Raw genomic sequence first — 23,012 nt, forward strand, 5'->3', positions numbered from 1 at the left:
GTGTGTGTGTGTGTGTGTGTGTGTGTGTGTGTGTGTGTGTGTGTGTGGGAGATAGAGAGAGAGATGTTAGAGGCAGGGAGGCTGTTAGTGATGCTGTACAGAGACAAAGCTTCAATAATAACCTTGCTGGACAAACAATCATAAAGAGGCAAACACTGAAATATTGTTTCTCAGAAAACATGGTCGATATGGAGGAAGGGGGCAGCTTTATTTCAATCCAGCACCACAACTTCCATCAGATTTAGATAGCATATGAATTCCCACATAATGCTGCGCTCACAAATATGTTTACAACTTAGGGACTCCTGAATGCTTTCAGTATAAATATTCTATATTTCGGTTACTTTCACAGAAACAATAACCTCAATGTTGTTTATTGGAGTAAGTCAAGATAAGTCTTTAAAGCAGCTTCATGTAGGCACCAAAATTAGAGGTACAAACTGTAAACATGCTTCATGGCAAGAAGAAGCCCTGCTGGCACCGATAACACCCACAACAGGAATAAGACGATAGCATTCTTTATTGTGGGGCCACTGAGTAACTTTATTGGAGCAGTTGGGGTTTAAGTGCCCTGTTTATGGACAAATTGACAACAGTGGTGGAGAGCTGGCAGAGTCTGTTACTCTCCACGCCAGCCTATTTGCAACTGATTGGGCTGCTGTTGACACTTTTAAGCAGGTAACCTATGAGCTTTAATGGTTTTTTTCCCAACCCTGCTTTTAATGCGTAAATGATTTGGATGGATAAATCAATGTGAATCTGATGTGCAGAGAGTGTAGACTGTTGTTTTAATCATGCCTATTAAGCTTTATTGCACTACCATGCATGTGCAGGTCAAAGCCACACACTCTGATGCAAAAAATTACATTTTGGCACATATTTCTACCTCTTCGACTGAATGACATTGGAAAAGCCTCAGGCACCACAATGATGAAGGCAAGAGAGCCAAAAACAATTGCTGAATAAAGCATGGCGTGCTGGAGAGGAGTTGTTTGATGTGTTTTAATTTTTAAGAAAGGCCTCTAAATTATCTATTACATTCCAATCAGGTGTACAAACATGAAACCCAAATTGAATATTTATTTTTAGTGGTGAAAAGCCCACATGAATTACAAATGTCCTCTAAGTAGTAATAACATTGTATTATAAAGAGAAACTCAAAACATCACATGGTTGAGAAGCACTAACATGCAAAGTGAATTAAAAAGGTGCAGCTCTTCGTTGTTTGCGACACCTCGTGTGGTTTGAAAAGCATCATTACCCTCTGGGTTAGTACAGGACAATGGCAGGGTCACATTGCACAAACAGAACAAATGCAAACTTTCCTCGACTCGTTGTCAAGCTGATGCACAAGGATTTCTGCAGGTAATTTGTAAATCGACTGTGAATCACAAGTCGAATCACATGAGTGGATCGTATGTCCAGCTGCTTTGGCTGAACAGTAGTTGCCTTTGAAATAAGGCTCGGAACTAGAGATCGAAAGCGGAAGAATGTTTGCTAGGATGCATCAAGAGTCCATATGTTCATGATAATGCACACCAGCACAACGTTTCACAGGCTCAAGCATCCCATGGTTTTAGACAGAGCACTCGTGAAAATCAACTCTTTGCACCTTTTTTGCACATATTGTTGTTGTTTTTTCCAGGATAACCATAGCTATAAAACCATAGCTATAAAATAAAGACACATTTTTTCAGGGAAAACGGCTGCATTCAAAATATATGCTGGATAATATCCTTATGTTTGGTGTTGTTGATTTAACAAGAACTTCATGTTCATGTGTGTTTATTATGGGGAACAGCTTGGATTCTTGGAGTTTGCTCAAAGAATCGGTGCCAATGTGCCTAATGTGTGTCCACCCTAAAGGAATCTTATGCACACACACATACATTCATGCATGCATACCAGAAATTAGAATAATAAGTCGTGCATTTGCCCACATCATGCGTCCTCCAGCATTCATCATATTCCAGTTATTGATCATTATTTGTATTTCTAGCCTCATATCTGAATCTTATCCCAACCACTTCACCCACAGTTTGTGCAAACAGTGATGTATGGCCCCTGTATCCTTCATGATTGATTGCATCTTTGCTGCTGACTCGCTTTAAAACAGACTGTACCTTCTTAATTCGCCTGAGTTGTTCTTACCAGAGTTAGGGTTTCTCCCTCTCCCTCTCTCTCCAGGTTTAATTTTGTTTGTTGTGTGAGTGGGAGTAGATGGTGATTATTTAACGCTGAGACGAAATAGCTCCGTGTTACTTTGAACATCTGTGTCACATACATACACACACACATGAAAAGATTCTTCATTTTACCTCTAACTTTTGATTTAATATAAAAGCCTACTTTTCTGAAGGTATGTGTCTGAAAGAATTAGAGCCAAGTATCTCCGGGTTCCCCGTGTGACAAGGGAAGCAATCTGTTTTCATGAGCTCAGGTCCCAGGGCTAAAGATTAAATTGCTTATTTGGATCCTGGGTTGAAAAAGTTTTCCGTAAGTACCTCTGAGGGCTATAGCAGTGTGGAAAAAAAGGTTCTCCAGAGCTTTTCTGAACTCTTCCTTTCACTGAGAGAATCAAAGGTCAGCTTGTGTTCATATGTAAGCTCTGTTCATAGCCAATAGTTGCTGTGAAGAGATGGTAATGGATGTTTTGGGAGCAAAGCAGCTGGCATGGTAGACTAGCAGTATTTTGTGGTTTGTTTTTAACGCCAAAGTCTCAGTCATTTTGTTGAGTTGAACTGTGTTCAACAGAAAGATGAATATAATTATATTGCTTTTCAAGTTATGCAAATAAAATAGCAAAGACGTCAGTTATTGAGTCATCCAAGTCAGCTCCAGATCTTGGTCTGAAAAAGATGAAAAACACTTTGCTCTTCGTACTCTATTTCAACCTTCACGTCTTTTCTCTTGTGTCTCCAGTTCCAGCCAACATCTACAAGGTGTCAGAAGACATCACGGTGAACGAGGGCAGCAACGTGACACTCAGTTGTTTGGCCAGTGGCAGGCCGGACCCTGCAATCACCTGGCGGCTGCTCAACCCCTCAGGTAAGAATCGTTTAATCGGTACTCATTATCATTTGTGTCAGTCTACATTCCTGGCCAGTAGGTGCCAGACTTTTTCATCATCTAACTTACAAGTTTGTTGTTGTTTTTTTAAGTCAATCTAAATCAGGCAAAATTAACTGTGGTGGATGCAATATGTAAATGTTACACAGACAAATTATTACATTATTCAGATATTGTGCTCTGCACAGATACAAACCGTGGATGTATAAAAATAACACACTTTTTAAAACTGTAGATCTTGGTTCAAAATCATCAGATTCCAACTTTTTCTTAAATATCAAGGTATTCCTGTGAATGCCATCCGGAAAGTGTAAACAGGAAAGTGCCAGCAGCCAGAGCAACATGTATTTCTATGTCTTCACCTCATTCGTGGGCCGAAGCAGGATTCACTGATGTTCACATATGTTGTCATTTTTACCTCTTGGTCTGATATTGTGTGCGACTTGACTGTAGACAGAAACTGAAGAGCTGAATTGAGGGGGGCATCTCAAAAGTGCATGGGAATTAGTCAAGAGATCTTTAGTCAATAGCTTTCTCAAATTTTTTCACACACTTCAAATGAGACTTCCTCTTGACCTCCTTCCTCAGCATGCGCAGCCTCCTTTTTTATCTGTGCAAACAGGTTTTATCAATATGTGCAGAGATATTTCTTCTTTGTGAGCACTTTAGCTCAGAGATATGAGGAGTTTAAAGGGCATAAGAGAAAACACAGAAGCGGAACCTGCCCACATCCGCTAAATTCTGAATGCTGTTAAAAATACTGGTATTGACAGATACGTTTACAGCTAGGGTGGGTTTATCTTTCCTTGGGTTGAGTCTCTTATGTAATAAGTTCTCATGTAGGATAGCCATGTTGCTGTTTGTACATGCTATCAAAGTGTGTACAGGCAGTGTGCCAGTACATCTCTCTATATATGTGCATTCGGATTAGTGGAGATACCGCTGCTTTGGCGTCTTATCCAATTTTTAGAGAAAGTATATAATGCCCCCCACTGCTGATAAGCTTGTAGAATGATGGATGGAGATGCTCGAGCTGACATCTCAGTTTGATAACAGCTTTTTTGCAGATTGAAAAACCATTCTATTTGTATGTCTTCATCAATTACTGCATCCGTTTTTCAGCGCTCCAGACGTGTTCCATCAAATATGTCTCCTGCAGTTGGAAGCTGAACATATTGGATAGGTGTACTTGCTTCTTTTGGCTGTTTGCATTAAAGGAGAGTGATCTGTTCAACTTAATCCTGCGAGCCATACGGATCCGACGGGCTGCTTTACGGTGCTGTGTTGAAAACCAGAAGATTCCCTTTCCTTTTCTTCCTGTGAAACTGAAGTTGAACCCTCCAGGTTCAGATGGCTCACTGGAGGAAAAGCCCCTTTGCAGGTTTTAACAGCTTTTGTTCCAAGAATATGGACGAAGACGTGGATATAGAGTGAAGGAAAAAGCAATATCTAATAGTAGATTTCTCAATGGAGTAGGCCTTACTAACTACTCCCTCTGCAAGTTCTCTACAATGTCTTCTATAAAGTAGCTTTTCTTTAAATTTTTCTCTTTTTCAGTGTTTTGTTTAATTCGTGGGCAGACCACCTTCGACAAGTCTTTGTTCTTTACTGGAACAGTGTGAATGGTGAAACAGTGTGACGGAAGGAAAATCCTGTCAGCTCCTGGCAGGATTGGGTTTTGAAAGTCTACAAAGTGGCTCCAGAGATGGGGGGTCCCACACCATTTGCAAACACTGCAACTGTTGTTATTTTTGTTGTGGTTGTGCGGGTATCTTTCACCTCCAGAATCCATAAGCCCAGCCCAGTTTGAGAGCATGTGGGGGACTGCTGAGAGAGATAATGATGTCTGGCAACCTGTGGTCTCACTGCTTCACGCCTTCGCCTGCCTGAGCAGTAACGCTGCTTCGCTCAACTAGCGAGGCTCTTAACATATGGCTGGGACCACAGATGTCCATGAGTCCCAAAATGCTATTCCAAATCAAGACTTGAGTCTTCTACAGAGCGGGGATCAAGATCAAGTGTGGAGTATTTCCACGGATTTCACTGGAAATTACCTTTAATGTAAGAGTAATGAGTAAAGAGTAATTCAAGAGTAATGCAGTAACAGTACATTTAGGCCAGGAAAAGGCAAAGTGGGCATTCATATTATAAGCGGCAGCTAAAGAATTAACTGTTCCCTTACTAAGGTGAACTAAGTTGCCCAATATTGCATCTTTTGACTAACAATGCTAAGGCTACCATTTGCTTACCTTGCACATCAGCCGGATTTTCACGATGTCACAAGATCACACCAGAATCACATGATCACGTACCACACAAAAATCCATCTTGTCAAGCGTTGCTTTGGGTGTTTGTGACGACACAGAGAGGCGTCTGTTCTTTCTAAAGAGCAATGGCGGCCCTTAAAGAGGTTAATGCCCCTAAAACTGATGCTGCAATAGCAATAATGCTGCAATAGTATCAGTTTTATCAGAACTGGAGAATATGTCTTCATTGAAGGAGAGCAAAGAATCACAAACCATCCGGAGGGTCAAGTTAACCTTTTGCCACTTCAATGGAAAGAGACATTTGATTAGTAAAATCAAAATCATGCAGCAAGCATCCACTCATTCAGAACAGCCAAGCATCCAGAACAGCAGTGTCATAAGGTCAGGGCTAGCGCTAATGGCTAATTACACTGAACGGAGACTGTTGGTTTGTACAGTAGTGCTGTAGCTGCAACGGTGCCCATTCATTTATTAGGTAAGGTTGTTAAAAACATATTTACCAATCTTTGAATGACTTTTATATGTCATTATTAAGAAGCTCATAAATCCTATGTGACTTGAGTATGAGTCATAGATTTGATTGCCAAAATCTGGCTGTAGCTCATTCTTGCATAACCACATGCATATTCATCTTCAGATTGATGACTTTGTGCACAAAAGTGGGAAAATCCAATAGTACTCGCACCCTCAAGTGACAACATTGTGTCTAAGATAGCAGTGACAGAGCACCAACAGATGCAAACACACTCATACAGAATACATTTAAAACAAGGGCACTAATAGTATCTTCTTCAAGTCACATGACAACAGGCCTCTAGATTAATGACAGCCACCCAGGGATGTTGGTCTGTCAGACGTACGTCTTTTGAACTGGAAATCCTCTTTCTCTAATGAGAAGTGATTGTAAGAAAAACAATGTTCGTGGCCTTCATATCAGAACAAACTCTGCCTTACTGTTTGTACTATAAAGACGTGTTGACACCTTTTCACATTAAGAAAAACCCCATGGGAAACTATTCCTCAAGAAGCTACAGCTGTAAACAAACAGTTCCTGCTGTATATAGTGTACTGTAGCTTGCAAACATGTTTGAAAAGCTCCAACCAAAAACTGAAATTGCAATAGATGCCAATGGTGAAGCTAAGGGAGTGAGCAAAAAAAGTGTGCTTCATATCAAACTGACAAAACTGTAAAAACTCTATAATTAACTAAATACCGTAGCCAAACTGACAATAACAATCTAGAAAGTCATCAAACTGAAGTGTGTCTGTAGTCAGCTCTTGAATACATCTGTTGAAAGAAATATTTGTCTGTAGAAGCCTGAAGCAATCCCATACAATTCATATAACCTGAGTGACAAACGATGCCTTCAACGCTGGAGTTAAATGCGTTCAGCTAACAGTCTCAATTGGTATTCCATCGCAGGATTTGTTGATGAGATAGTTAATAGCAGGGTTTCTCAGGGTGTCCACATTGATTACAGCTGTCATCTGTTTCTACAAGCTGAAACTGCACTTTCTCAGCTCTGCACAATCTTATTTCTCTGCTATTGTTGCCTCCGTCGCTCAGTTATCAAGAAGCTAATTAGATCATAACTGACGTGTTAGGTTTCTTAATGACGAAATGGCATGCTGGATGGATTCAAAGATTAACAGAATGCGCATTTTCAGCGCTGGGGATATATGTATATACATAATTAGACTCCATCAAAGATAGTCTTTGTGTCATTGAGACATGAGGTCAGGCAGGTTATTGCTTGCACATCACTGAGCTACATTTGTAATTAAGTGATTGTGGGACTGAATTTAATGAATTTTCCCAAGGTCTGGTAATATATTGCCGGAGCAGGTCTGATGCAGGGATTTTTGAACCTGCTGTGTCGAGACTACAGAGAACCATCAGATGGAATGCGTAATACTGTGGCTTGGTAAATATTACAGCCCTCTGAGCATGATAAAAGATGACAATGAGACAGCAGATACTTCATTATGAGTAAGGACGTGGACATCTGCAGGCAGGGCAAACAAGGTGCTCATTAAAGCGGTACATGCACCGGTTCACCCCAAGTGGTTTTATTTGTTGTTAGGCTTACATCGCCAACGCAGATAACAAGCAAAAGTGTAACAATTACCACTACCAAAAAATAATAGCCTCAACGGAACTGAGTGTGATTATTAACCTGTTCTTTCAGACACTCGGGAGTAAATTCACAAAGAATGGATTGAGCTACCCGCCCCATATCAAGGTCCGTGCACTTACAGTGCATCCGGAAAGTATTCACAGCGCTTCACTTTTTCCACATTTTGTTATGTTACAGCCTTATTCCAAAATGGATTAAATTCATTATTTTCCTCAACATTCTACACACAACAACCCATACTGACAAAGTGAAAACTGTTTTTTGCAAATTTTTGCAAATCTATTAAAAATAAAGAACGAAAACATAACATGTACATACTGTAAGTATTCACAGCCTTTGCTCAATACTTTGTTGAAGCACCTTTGGCAGCAATTACAGCCTCAAGTCTTCTTGGGTATGATTCCACAAGCTTGGCACACCTATTTCTGGGCAGTTTCTCCCATTCTTCTTTGCAGAACCTCTCAAGTTCCATCAGGTTGGATGGGGAGCGTCGGTGCACAGCCATTTTCAGATCTCTCCAGAGATGTTCAATCGGGTTCAAGTCAGGGCTCTGGCTGGGCCACTCAAGGACATTCACAGAGTTGTCCCGAAGCCACTCCTTTGTTATCTTGGCTGTGTGCTTCGGGTCGTTGTCCTGTTGGAAGATGAACCGTCGCCCCAGTCTGAGGTCCAGAGCGCTCTGGAGCATGTTTTCATCGAGGATGTCTCTGTACGTTGCTGCATTCATCTTTCCCTCAATCCTGACTAGGTCTCCCAGTTCCTCCCGCTGAAAAACATCCCCACAGCATGATGCTGCCACCACCATGCTTCACTGTAGGGATGGTATTGGCCAGGTGATGAGCAGTGCCTGGTTTCCTCCAGACATGACGCTTGGCATTCAGGCCACAGAGTTCAATCTTTGTTTCATCAGACCAGAGAATTTTGTTTCTCATGGTCTGAGAGTCCTTCAAGTGCCTTTTTGCAAACTCCAGGTGGGCTGTCATGTGCTTTTTACTGAGGAGTGGCTTCCGTCTGGCCACTCTACCAAACAGGCCTGATTTGTGGAGTGCTGCAGAGATGGTTGTCCTTCTGGAAGGTTCTCCTCTCTTCATAGAACAACACTGGAGCTCTGTCAGAGTGACCATCGGGTTACTGGTCCTGACTAAGGCCCTTCTCCCTTGATCACTCTGTCTGGCTGGGCGGCCAACTCTAGGAAGAGTCCTGGTGGTTCCAAACTTCTTCCATTTCCGGATGATGGAGGCCACTGTGCTCATTGGGACTTTCAATGCTGCAGAATTTTTTCTGTACCCTTCGCCAGATCTGTGCCTCGATACAATTCTGTCTCGGAGGTCTACAGATAATTCCTTGGACTCCATGGCTTGGTTTATGCTCTGATATGCACTGTCAACTGTGGTACCTTATATAGACAGGTGTGTGCCTTTCTAAATCATGTCCAATCAACTGAATTTAGCACAAGTGGACTCCAATCAAGTTGTAGAAACATCTCAAGGATGATCAGTGGAAACAGGATGCACCTGAGCTAAATTTTGAGTGTCATGGCAAAGGCTGTGAATACTTATGTACATGTTATGTTTTCGTTCTTTATTTTTAATAGATTTGCAAAAATTTGCAAAAAACAGTTTTCACTTTGTCATTATGGATTGTTGTGTATAGAATGTTGAGGAAAATAATGAATTTAATCCATTTTGGAATAAGGCTGTAACATAACAAAATGTGGAAAAAGTGAAGCGCTGTGAGTACTTTACGGATGCACTGTATGATATTACAGCGCAAACATGCCCATTAAGTTTTGTAGCTGTGTGCAATTTGCCCTTTTCTTGCGTCTCATTGCAATTATTCATGTGGTAAAGTTAAAATGATGCTTTGTGCTAAGAACACAGTAGGCATAATAATGGCTGAGATATTTTGACTCGTCATTTCAGACGGTGAGCTACCGGTTCTGACCTACAAAGAGGTGCAGAGGCATTGCCAGAAACTTCAGGATAGTAATTTAAAGGTGACAGAGGGCAACCATAATTTGGTATTTAATATGCAAGTCTGTCAGCATGAATGCAATTCAGTTACCGCCAACTCTCTGAACACGCTAATGCTTTCACTGTAACTGCATGTGGCTTTTAGTGCTGATCTTTGTGAATTTGACTGTTCTTGCAATGGGGCCCGTGCATATTACCTAATTTAAATACATGCAAACAGCACAGGAGCACTGAGAAGTTATTGGCTTGGCAGCCCAGTTAAGGGTGCAGTTTACCCTTTGATACTTTGAGAATTACGCAGGTTTTGTTCTTTATCTTAAATGCGCAAGCTGTGCAATCCTTTTTTTGATTTCACCCCTTGGTGTACAAAATATAAGTTGCCATTATCTGGCGTTGCAGCATATTTCTTGGGAGACTGTCCACCCAAGAAAAAGAGTCAATCGTTTTAGCAAGTGCCCCGTGTTCACATGAAAGTGACAAAGTCCTCTAGAAGTAGTGGTAGTTATGACAGAAGTAAAGGATGGCATGAAGGGACATCATTATAGAGAAACAAAGTCTGTAATGGACGGAGGGGTCACTTAAACTCGGGGGAACTGTTGTTTGTTTCCCGTTTTAAACCAACAATCAACGATGATTTCTTTAAACCAAGAACGCGGTTGTACCTATGTGTGTTTATTGTTGTAACTACGTCGCTTAAGGTCCCCTAACCGTGAAGAAGTAATAATTTAACCCCTTAACCACAATGTTTTGACCGTAGTCACTGAAGGCAGCAAGGGAGACTTTGAAGATCTGAGTCACATATGTCCATAGAGGCAGTGTGAAAACTGTTTTACCTGTGTGAGACAGCGGGCAGTGCTGTAGGTAGCATGACATCTTGTAAGTCTTTTGCTGTTTATCAAAACTGTTTTTTTTCCAGCCTGCAGCTGATTGCTCAGACTTGTAAGCCGAACAATCAATGGAGCATGGAGGGATGGGGAGGAGAGCAGTGGTAAGGGGGTATTCAGCGGGATGGGAGGAAGGAAAAGAAGATAAAAGAGAAGGGTGGGGAAAAGTACAGTATGTGAGGGGGAATGCACGTGTTGGTACACTACATGCGCAAAGCCCCCAGTGTCTGCGCGACATGCTTGTGCTGAGACCTCCAAGCATGTCTGTGTTGATCTCCTTAGCTGGCTGGTTCCCAGCTTGAGTCCCACTCCCCCAAAGGTGGTAGACTGGAGCTCCTGGGTGGTGGGAGGTCAGGAGAATGGCAGCACCAATTGTGTACAATGAGGGGGGAAATGGAGCCTCTGGTCAAGCATGGAATTCTTCATTGCATGCCTCTTAAGACCACCAAAGTAGTGGTCAGACACGTACGAAAAATACATGCCCTCTGGTGGCCTGTGGCTTCCCATGACCTAGAGGACCCACACAGAGCTGGAAAGAGGAGGAATTGGTGGAAGTTATGCTGTCCTCAGGGAAGGCAAATGGCAAGAGAGACAGGCTGCAGACAGAGAGAGAACGAACAGAAATGTGCTTTAGTATGCAAATTGCCAGTTTCACTGGATGTTCAATTACTCTTATCATTAGTTATAGTAACTCCAGTAGTTAATTAATGTTCAATTATGCATTTGAGATCCTCTCACCTATCTGGTGTAAAAGAGTTTGTCAGTCATTTAACATTGCAGGGAGGACAGCCACAGTGAACCTCGGATCCGCTCAAGCAAAGGCACACCAGCTGGGCATCTGAGAAGCTTGCAGTGAAAGTAGGACCTTGATGATTTAAATTCAAGTCGTTAAAGAGGCCTTGATGTATCTACGATGCTGCACCCTGGCAGCCGAATGGACGGATAGACTGCAAATAGTGTCCTGTAACCAAGACATCAGTAGTTTAACTTTCTCAACACCTATTACCCGTCCGTCAGCAGTCATGTTTACTGTGTCCTTCAGCCACATTTCGAACCCTAAAGGTGTTCTGGATAATAGCGTCAGCTAACTGCAAATGGCAAGCTATGAATCTACCGCAACAGTTTCGTTGCAACAAAGACATCTGTCCAAATTAATTGATTTGGACCGCAGCCCATGCTCCTACACTATATGATCCAGCTGCATATTGAAGTCATAACCCTTTTATAACAGTGCTTGGCAGGGCAGCCTTTAGGAGGTTTGATGCTGAGTGCCCTTGACATCACTCCTATGCCGCCCACGGCTGGGTGTCGGCCATGCTCCAAGACTGGGCTCGGGGAAGTCTCTCCAGCCCTGTCACCTTGTCTAGAGAGGACTCTCTCCCTGTACCTCGATGCGACTCTTTGTCTATCCATCTTCCGCTGTCGCTCTCTGTCTTCCACTCCCTCATTTTCTCTCTCATTGTCTCCTCTTTCCATCATCCTCCCATCTCTTCCATCGGCAGAGTATGACAGTCACTTCAATTGCTGTCTGGGGAGAGGCATGGAGCTAGAGAGCACAACACAACACACGGATGCACACCTACACATCTCTGACGCTCAGGAGGGAGTGGAGCTGGCATGAGTGCAGATACATAGGTGCCTCAGTAGTAAAACTCCCGTGCAGTAGGAGTAGGTGAGAAGAGTATGCAGGAGACAGACACATACATATACACACACACACACACACATCATTGTGTGCCAAGCTGTCAAGGACAGAGAGTAGCTGACAAGCCTGCTGATTGTGGGAGTGAAGTGTAAGGTGGTGACAGGTCCTTGTCAGAGCAACCCAGGTCAACCTTCCTGCTCCATGTCTCCAGCTGTGTGCGAGAGTCTGTGCGCGTGCATGTGTGCACAACCACTTGATTCCCAGCCCTTTGGCAAGAGAAGACAGCTGCTCATCCGTCTCTCAGCAGGTCTCAGATCTGCTGACAGCCACTGTTCCCTTGTTTGTTTACAATCAGCATCATCAGCAGCTGGTCTGAAATCAGTCTGCTGTCACATGGTGCACAGACCATCATGAGCACAGCTTGCCTTGTGTCTGCCCAGCCTCATTAGGTGTAGTCACCGCTGGGCTGACTGAATGCTGGAGCTCGCACCAAAACTCAGCACTTTTTTTTTTTTTCAGTCCATAAGCACTTTTTTCAAGAGCCCCAAGTCACACAGCCCTTCAGGGAGAAAGTAGCCTAAAGGAGAAGTGGACCTCGTGATTTCAAGGTTTCTGGTTTGAATCTCTGCACAAGGCAAGCTGATATGCGCAGGGGAGGAGAATGAACACACCTTTTCTTCACATGCCCTTGAGCAAGCCCTTTAAAGTAGACAGTGGTGAAATAGTGTGGTCATACTGGGCAATTCTCATGTACCAACAAAGTCTCACAGCAGTTCATGAAATAGTTACAAACTTGTATCTATTGCTTCCGTCTACAGGGACAAAGAGTTTCCATTCTTGTCTTGTTTTTATCTGTTAGTCTGGACGACATTACGCAACCTTAGGCTTAGCCAACAAAACCACTTATTTAGGTTTAGGAAAGAAAAAATATGGTTGGGCTTAAAATAACTACGTGAACTTAGGTTTAGGCAACAAAACCACTTAGTGAGGTTTACAACAACCGTCATGACCGCGACAATTCACAACAACATTTAGGGACCTGCGGTCTGTGGTTGAAAGTCCTGGAATGTCCTGTGTTTTTTTGACCACCTATGGAATCTACTCTCCTGTAGTGTTGTAGATACATAGATACAAATCCTGCTATTTTCCTAGCCCTATGCCGATTAGGTGTTACTTTCAGTAACTAAAATGAAGAAGTTTATGAACTATCATGTGTGTGTATTTGTCTTTACATGCACATGTGTGTTGGTGTGTGCAAGACAGAGAAAGGGAAAGGAGAGAAACAGTGACACAAGGCTAAGCAGTGATAGTCTGTGCCTGACCTTGCTATCTTTGCTGAACACAAAGGCTCTTCTCCCATGGCAAACACAAGCTCATTGAATCCATCCAGACAGTAATGAGAAGTCTTCCCACAACAAAAGGCTGGATCTGTTTATCAGCCAAGTGTAAGAGAAAGTGGACAACACAACTTCCCTTCATGGGAATTCAATCACTCAACCTTATTCTGTTTTAACGACAATTAATCTCCTTTTAAAGCCTCAGACTTGAACAAGACAAACAACGGTAGCAATACGGCACCAAACAACTCGGCCACACCGAGAAAAAAACAACAAAGGGCTGTGAGGAGTCGAAGAAGAAGAAGAAGAAGGAGAAGGAGAGAGTGGGAAAACGAGATAGAGAGAGGAATGACAGCGTTGAGGAAAACAGACGGCTCCACCGCTCCTCTGTGCGTATCATTTCTTCGGCTCAAGAAGCGGCAAATAAACAGCCGTCATGTTTTGGCTTCAACACCTGTGTTATTTCTGCACCGCCAGCAGCAGTGGCAGCAAATGGCTTGTGAATAGAAGTGGAAGTTCTCCTTTTGTCCTCAGACTGCTGAAAAGCTAGTGTTCATACAGAATTGCTGCTAAGTGTAAAAAGACATTAGAATCCAGGAAATGTAACACTGCACATGAACGCGATGAGTCTCACAAGGTTATTTTTGGTGCTTTCATTAAATAGGACTTAAGACATTTCAGATTGCAAGTGATTTGATTTTAATGGTGTAAAATGATGTTTGTCATTTAAAACCAATGCCTCACACAGTGAAATCACTGCATTCAAACTCTGAGTGCATTGTCCCTTTAAGATAGCAGTATTGAGCCCTGTTGACATCGCATCGCATGGTGTGTTTGGTTTTGGCAACACACTGTCAATGGAGTCATAAGTGAGCTTAAGATTCCTTTAGTTTCCGAGCTCAGTCATCTTTTCATTATCTCCACCGGGTGGAATGTGTTGATGAGGATAGTTACTCTGCAATTATGTGTTGACCCGTCGTTTAAATCACACCGACTCCTGACGGGAAGATAGCTGCCATGTGGCCTCCCCTGATAAAGCCGGAAACCAACTGTCCAAACACAAATGCTCAAACAGGCACACACATGCACAGAGTTTAAGGTCCAGCCGGCGGCGACGGGTATGTGCACGTATACACACACCAGCGCACGTACTGTCACACACTCCTGCAGACAAAAGACAATAAATGGCGCAGGATCTTTTATGCTACTCGACTCTGAAGTTTCCCAAATCCACTGCTTAACATAAATTAGCATTTGCAAAATAAATGTAATGTTTCGCACTGTGGTAAAGTGATGCTGATGAATGATGCATGAGGATATGCAAATGGCCGCCATCCAGTTGCCAGCTGAAGTTAGGTCCATGCATGCCCCCCCCCCCCACACACACACACACAAGGGAGGAAGGGGGCATGCGTGGACCTACAGAATGTGTGCCACTGCTGTCCCTCACTCCTACAGAGTATTTTTAATTGACGTAGAAAACTTGTAGTTGTTCACACAAACTTAAAGTTGCCAGTACGATGCAAATCAGTATCCAGCAGGCATTTGTAGAAGTGAACTTTCTAAAGGCCCCTCAACTATTCCCTACTCACTTACAGAAGCCTGCTGTTGCATATCACAAGGGGCACGGGGCTTTCAACGCTATGATGGGTCTTTTCAGCATGGCTAGCGCCAGGCTGCATGGCAAATTAGTTAATGGCAATTTGAGCTTTGTGTCCACGAAAGGGTGAAAGGTGGGTTTAAATGCAGCAATTGATGAACTGTCACTGCTCAGCCATAAGCATGTGGTATACCATGAGCATGTGGTATACACTACATGTTTTGCAGTTTGGACAGTCAACTTCATTTTTTTCCATCTAGTCTTGCAACACATTTCATAAGCTTTCAAATGGCTCGGAAGAAAAGCTGGCTGTATCGCTTCATTTAGCTTTAGTCAGCAGAAATGCAGCTCACTGTAGAACTTAATTATTTGCTGATGTTTCTTCCAATTCTCAGTTATTACATGGCTTTAATTTACAGTATGTTTTTGAGCATTCTCACCCACTCCTAAAACAATGCTTTTTAAATAGTCCAATCACCAAGTATCTCGGCAAAGACAATTTAATTCTGGATTTTTGTGTGCTGGGTATACATCTCTCTGTGATCATCATGGAGTAGTTTCATTCTAAAATTAGATATGCAGTTCCTAAAATAGGATACCTCTTGCAAACAAGATATTACAAGCACAAAATTGGAAGTGATTATGACACTTAGTATTTTCATAGCATTTTGATAGCTGCATCCCAGTGGTGACACACGGTAGAGCTTTCACATTTCATACAGAGATGATCTTAAGTTTATATGGATGCTTTCTCTGTCTTTATCTTTTCACAGTTCAGTGGTCCAAAACACCTTCTGCAACCACAAGTTTCTATTTCCGGTTTTCTCTCATACTAAAAAATGCACCTATTCTCTGTGTGTTCCTCATTGTGAATTCTATTGTGAGAGTAGCTCAAGGCTACTGACACTTGTGCTTCCCCCACTCCCGAGTATGGCAGGAGAGAAGTCGGAGAAAACCGCTTGCAACATGGAAATATAATCAAAAGACGTACAACAAAAACACACTGCAGTTTGGCAGGGGTTGAAACTCTGACCTGCATTCACAGATTTTGGAAGCGGAAGAACACCTATATGTGTGTGTACCCATGAGAATGTGTGATCAAGAACAAGAGAGAAAGAATAGGTGTCAGTACTGCCAAAAGAGCCAAAGTTTCAATGTTAAAAATATCTCCGTCCATCTGCTGAACGCTTGGTTGCTCATCAACATTGCTATTTAAAAGATTCTAAATTAAACTATCATAATTGCATTGTCTTAAGAAGCAACTTAAAGTACAGTCATTTGGAACAGTTTATTTTACAAGCTATACCGACAATTTACTCATCTATATCTAATTCATGTTTTTTCTATGAGATGGAAGAACTCCACACTGTTTCATTTCTGACATTTACAAAAATAAAGAACAGGTTGTTTGTTCTTAATTTATAAAAAAAAAAAATTGAAGTGGAACAGGGAATAGAGTTGTTTGAATCTCCCAGTTAAAGTTACAACTTACAACACATTGTATTATCATTATAAATATATCACCTTCAAAGCTCTGAATAGAAACCTCCGGCATTCAGGGCTGTAGAGCAATGACCATTTCAATGAAGCTAATGGAAGCTCGTTAGCTTAAGCTGCAAATTGCCGCCATTAGAGGTCATTGTCAGATATTACAAGCAATTTGTGATTATGACCATACCTGGCCAACTATATAGCTATTATAAATGAACAGAATGACATAAATACTGAGCATTATTAGGTGATGATAATAATCTCCCCATGATTGCGATTTGGCTGCAGGAATGACGATATCTGTCGGTCCACCATTTTGGTTCAGACTGAAATGTCTCTGCGACTAATGGATAGATTGCCATGACATTCTGTACAGATATTCCTGGTCCACAGAGGATGAACTCCACTGACCTTTTCTCTAGCACCACCACAAGGTTGCCATGTTTTATTTTCAGTGTAGTATCTTGACAACCATTGCACAGATTGCCATGAACTTTGGCACAGATATGTACGGTGCTCAGACGATGAATCCCAGTGGCTTTGGTAATCCCCCAACTTTAGCAGGTACTAATTCGCATTTGTCCAATATGTTTGGTTTATTATCAAATACCTTCAAATGTAGGATACCAGCTGTACTGTTTGTTTAGTGCTACTGTAATTAGGATCATCAGCATGTCAGCCTGCTGATTTGTATCTGGAAAAAAGGTTTATTTGGAAAACAAATGCTCCTTGTCCTTCCCTTACTTAATACTGTTTCCCTCACTGTCACCAACTCTCCCTCCTTCCTCCAGATTAGCATAGAAATGTGATTACGTAGTATAGTGTAATGCCAGGATTCATGGGGCTTTTCTAATGTGCTCATTCACCGCTGTCAGTGCTTCCTGACAGCCCTCAAGGAAATGTGTCTTCATCCCAGTTCATGCATGCACGCGTCATACTCACCACGGAGACATTACGCCTCCGCACGCAGGCGTGGGGCCTGTGTGCACGCACATGCACACACATACACTGTACACATGCTCCAATCAATTCCCTCAAGACAAGATTAACCTATCTATTCATTACGCTTCATTAAACAGATAACGTGAAGCACACTCTTCTCATGAAGGAAGCTGTATTCTCCTATGGGCACGGACGAAAGATGCATGAAATGTATTGTAATGAATTGTTTCTTCAGATGATACATCACGTTCCCGTTATCCCCCATGATTGAGTTGCTCTCTATACACACCAGGTGAGATTACTGACAGTTAATTGCTGCGTTTGAAAAGAAATAGTTGAGACATTTCCTCTCATCTCTCATTTGGATTCTCCTCTCTTCTCTCTTCTCTATGCTTTGATCTTTGCAGTCACCTGGTCTTCTCTCTCTCTCTCTCTGTGTATCCAGCACCAAAACCAAAGCACTGAAGAAGAGCTTTGAGCTTCAATAGAATTTCCATGGCAACAGATTTTCAATCATACCTCTCCAATCACGTTACTCCGGCAGTTCGTCCAGTGGGAGCTGAATATGGTTGAATATGGTCTGGCTCAGGCTTTGATCATTCTCCCACTGATATGAAATAATACTGTATGAACTGACTTCCATCCCCATCATGCACTTGATATGGATCATTTAGTTATATTTCTCTTTCTGTTTCAAACACTGATGCCTGACTCAGTTTTGCAGATGTGCAGGGTTTGCAGGGTGTTTTAGCTTCAGGCATGTATGGAAGTCACACGGATGTTTTGTTGTTACCTGGTGATTTTGTGAGCTTCACGGCATGAAATGGCAAAAGCATTTAGGTTTGTTCACCAAAGTGTAACGGCTGTTTTTTTGGACTAACCTCCCATATCGAAGTCCCCGAAGCTGCCTGTTCATTCCTCAGGTCGCAACGCTTCGGTGTCACAGAGCCTGCAGCCCCTCACACGTAACATGAGCATGAACCTGCCCACAATTGAGACCATTGACATTTACTGTTGTTACAAACAGTGCATTCTCCCCATTCAGCCCAGAGATCTCCTCCTCGCAATGCATTTCCACCGCCGAGATTCCATCATTCCCTATTTTCTTAGATTCAGAAAATAATCAGTCCATGTTATTGTTGTTATTAAATTTGCTCAGTCCCAGGAGACTCCCTCCCTCATTCAGGGCAGATAATTGTATCTTTTTCGAGAAATATCGTGAGATCTGCACTGTTGGCATACTGGCTACAAGCAGATGATTCCTTATTAAGTTTCCAATTTCCAATAATTTCATTTCCCATCACGTTGCAATGTACGTAGAAGCTGTACATCTTTCTATTGTGTGCAAACAAATGGTATTGTCGCATGCAGCATTAGTTATCACACCGCTTTCAAACGAAAGCAATGTCACACAATCACCAAAGTAATACATTGTGACATTGCAAATAATGATATCTCTTCACTCCAATGCTATTTTTTAGAGGTGTTGAAAAGATGAAGTGCAATTAATATGGCAGCACATCAAAGAGTTTGCCATTGCCTCCTCCTGCCCCACCCACAGATCTGTAATAAGACAAAGCAGATCAGATATCTGTCTGATAGCCTCTGTGGTTTTCTTCCACTCGGTTAAGATGTTTTGTCTACCGCCTCTGTTAATTGAAGCTGTCAGGAAAACAACTAATAAAAGTCAGCTTAACAAGTTGTTGAATATCAAATGCAGCCCCAGTTTAAGAGTCAATCGAAGTCATTCAATCTGAGTTTCACAGCATGACCTGACTGTGAATTTGAATTAACTCTGTTGTGCAATATGAGTGTGGATGAATTTTCTAGTTTAATTCAAAAACTATAAACACTTCTGCAGAGGTTATATCAACTAATTATTTTGAGCATACTCACGCCTATCTGATAGCAATATGAACGATGAAATGTGTCATTCAGCAATGTTGACATTTCTTTTTGTGCCTCAATATACAGTATTTTGTATAAAGTGTGTTCCGGAAAGTTCTGAGTAAATCTTAAATTGTTGTAGTAGTATAAACAGATATCTGACAGAACAATAAACATCCAAAGTATGAAGATACATATAAACATGTCTCCAACAAAACTCAATGTGAGTATGTTCAAACAAAGTGCGTAATGTAAAGTAATGTATACAGTATAGTGATTGGTATGTCAAAGATGTGGCTCAATGCATCCATCTGTTGGACAGTTTTTCCTCCATTCATTCAGCTTTTCCATTCGAACTGATGGCTACTAGATTATTCTGGTCAGTGGCAAAAGTAAGATTTGAAATAAGAAGGAAATGTCTTTACTCTGGAGTTCAATTAACTTTGTGTTCATCCCTCCTCCTTCTTTCTGTCTCTCTCTCTTTGCTCCTCTCCCTCTTGACTCCCTCAATCCCTCCATCCCATCTGTCTCTAACTCTCTGCAGCAGAGCCGCTGGACGGAGAGGAGTACCTGGACATTATAGGTATCATGCGAAACCAAGCGGGTCGGTACGAATGCAAGGCCAGCAACGACGTCGCCACGCCTGATGTCAAATATGTCAATGTGCTTGTCAGCTGTAAGTAACCCGACAATACGCCACTCGCTCACTACCTTTTTGTGTTAGAAATGTCACAGGATGATACATTCATTAGATGAAAGCATACAAAAGTCAAGATTGGAAGTGAGTGTAGAGACTTGGAGAATGTTGTTTGGCAGAGAGTGATGATTGAATCTTGAAAGTTTTGGAGCACCGCTCAGTTTTCTCAAGATGAATCCAGGTAGAAAGATAAACATCTCTCGCTTTGATTGCAACATGGTAATTGTCACGTACCACCATCACTAAAGATACGCTTAGCATTTCAAAATAAGATCACCTAATTACATCTCATCAGGGGTCCATGTTAGAACTGTCGGGTGTAATACATCTGTTAGATTGATGAACACCTCCCGGGACATCACAAACCCACTTCCCCTCAGAGGAGGTAGAGAATTCTCTTTGATCGGAACAAATCACATATGGCTGGTTGCCCGATTTGTACTTTAGCCCAGTCTAAGTGAATGAAACGATGAAGATTTCAATATTAAACCATTTCTTGGTGTTTGATCCTAAATGGAAAACTGGTATTAATCCACATATTGATGGCCGTTATGACGTTTGTAGAATTCTGTCTGTATGAGAAATGTTAATAAACTCAAGGAATTTAAAGTTTTAGCACTGATTACTTTTCTGAGCTCCAAATAAAATTGGAGCTCTTGGCTTGAAGGCCTAAATATAGAATTCAATTTGAGACTATGAAATGTGGCTCATAGAAGAAACTTTCACTTCCAAAATATTTGTTGGTTTGTTTGCTTTTATATATTGTAGAAAGTGCTTGTCTTCTGAATTATGTCAGTGGCCCTATTCAGACATACTTGATGAAATACAATGAATTTCACCTTGTAGGAAAAGGAAATCTGAGCATTCCAAAAAAGAACAAATGAAAGTGTCAAGTTAAATCATTTTATTTTGCAGTGTATAGGAGTTTGGTTATTGGTTTTAAGATGTTACTTACTTCAACATTGTATGATTCTGCAGACCCTCCGACAATGAAGAGAACCCAGAGCTCAGAGACTCCAGTGGGCCGCATGGGGACACTGCAGTGTGACGCCACGGCCGTGCCCACACCAGAGTTTGAATGGTACAGGGATGAGAAAAGGTAAAACCTGACACACATTTACACTATCACTCCCCACATGTCACAAATACACACGTATACAAATCTGCATACGACGTGGTGAGATGACGAAACATTCGGACAATTCATGAATGCGTTTTTCTGTGGGACGCTTCAAGATTGTATAACCATGAAAAACGGATTGAAACACTTGGCAAATATAACAGATTGGAGATGATGTCGCAAGTTCGGTCCTTGTTGTTGTTCTGCTTTATCCCAATCAATCTCTAAGAGAGCTACATGAGGTGTATACCACCAGTCAAACAACCCATTAAATAGAGCACAAGCCATTAGTCTCCTTTATCACAAACAACTATATAAGACGGATCCTTTCAAAGCAGGCACCCGTTGGTGCTCAGGAGCACCTTTACAGTATTACTGTAATTACCTCCAGTATTGTTTCCAGGGATGGAAAACCTTCTCTCCCTTACATGTCAGATTACTGGAAACAACAAAGTCTTTGAGGAAAGCCTTCACAACAAAAGCTTTTACTGTATATGCCTTACAACAGTTTGGCAAAGTTTGTGTCATGATTTTAAGTTCCAGAGCTTCTGATGCGCTCTCCTTGTGGCTTATCTAGGTGTATTCTGTAATGAAACATTTTGACTTGTGGTGAGTGCTAATTAGTTACAGCCATGGAGTCCTGTTGGTGCCATGCGTGGGATGATAGGTTGCAGACATAATCTTAAAATTAACTTGACCTGACTTGCCAGGAGGTACGGAGCATACTTGGTTTATCTTGCCGCCATTACAGATAAAATGATGAGGCAAAATAATTAGATTTACATTGAATTTACTTAGGCATGACCGTGGCAGCTGTAAGAGGCTGTTTACTGTGTGAGCATAATCAATGAGCAATTAATGAACAGCATTGCTTTCTAAATTAAAAGCATATTGAACACTGTTCCCAATGCAAGATTTTAGTGAACACTGAGCGTTAATCATTGAGCTGTCTTCAAACAACAGGTCTAGCAGCCCTTTATTTAATGGTCTGGGTCAGAAACCTTCTACATGCTCTCTCCACAGTACTTTTGTCCTCATCTCGCAAATGTGGCAGCAGCTTCATCACTTTATTTTCTGTGCCAGACATGCTCCCTATCATTTTAACTCAGTGGTTATAATGGATCTCTTTGATCCCTTTTGTCAAATCTGCCCTGGCAGTGTTGCCGTTGTCACATCCCAATGTTAATTTGATGGCATCGTGTGTGGTTTGATAATGACTAATCACCCACTTAATCACTCACTAGGCTGTTGCTCCATTGTTAATTGAAATAACTGGGCGAGACAGCAGTGGATTCTGTGATATTCTTTGGAGAAGAGAAAAAAGGAGATCAACCTGCGTGCAATTTTTGTACAGAAGTCGCTGAAAATCCTAATAACCCTTTTTCTCATACCGCAAGTAATTCCACTGAAATGGAAATCAGCCTCCCGGCGCTCTACTGTCTCCTTTGAAACCGTAAATTGTGTGCCCAGACACAGATGTTCATTGGAGAACGATCAATTTAAGTGTCACGCATGTGTCTGGAAAACACTTGAAGAGGATCGAAGTGTAATGATATTCAAAGGCAACGACAACCGAGTCCTTTCCGTTTCATCATCTTATCATTTAATAAGTCCGCCCTCTGCAGCAAACTTGCCACCTGAGTCGGTTTGGGAACAAGGAGGGGGGGTGGAGAATTGCACATACTCCCACCCAATTTACAGCAGTAAAAGTTCACTGATGATTGGGAGAAAAAATTATCGGAGGGGTGTCACAAGTGTTATCACAGATATGGTCTCTAAAGTAATAGGCCTATCACGGCAGTGCTTGAAAAGAAAGATTGATGGTGGTTGAAATATTTTTACATTATCTGTTGTTTCCAACCGCCATCTATCTCAGCTGTTTTGTCCCCTGGAGGATTTTGGCTGTGTGCCTGTTCATGACCCCCCCCCCCCCCCCCCCCCCCCCCCCCCCCCCCCCCCCCC

At 42.0% G+C, this 23,012-nt stretch overlaps 1 protein-coding gene across 2 annotated transcripts in view; it reads left to right on the plus strand.

Moving 5' to 3' along the window:
• lsamp (limbic system associated membrane protein) overlaps positions 1-23,012 on the plus strand; it is a 503,490-nt gene that overhangs the window by 467,233 nt on the left and 13,245 nt on the right. For both annotated transcript variants that reach the window (XM_031860665.1, XM_031860664.1), the window contains 3 exons: positions 2,923-3,048; positions 19,778-19,909; positions 20,909-21,029. In XM_031860665.1, coding sequence (XP_031716525.1) covers positions 2,923-3,048; positions 19,778-19,909; positions 20,909-21,029 — 379 coding nt within the window. The remainder of the gene's footprint in view (positions 1-2,922; positions 3,049-19,777; positions 19,910-20,908; positions 21,030-23,012) is intronic.

Source organism: Anarrhichthys ocellatus, unplaced genomic scaffold (genome assembly GCF_004355925.1).
Source record: "Anarrhichthys ocellatus isolate YVR2014 unplaced genomic scaffold, GSC_Weel_1.0 scaffold24, whole genome shotgun sequence".
In the NCBI taxonomy this organism is placed as follows: Eukaryota; Metazoa; Chordata; class Actinopteri; order Perciformes; family Anarhichadidae; genus Anarrhichthys; species Anarrhichthys ocellatus.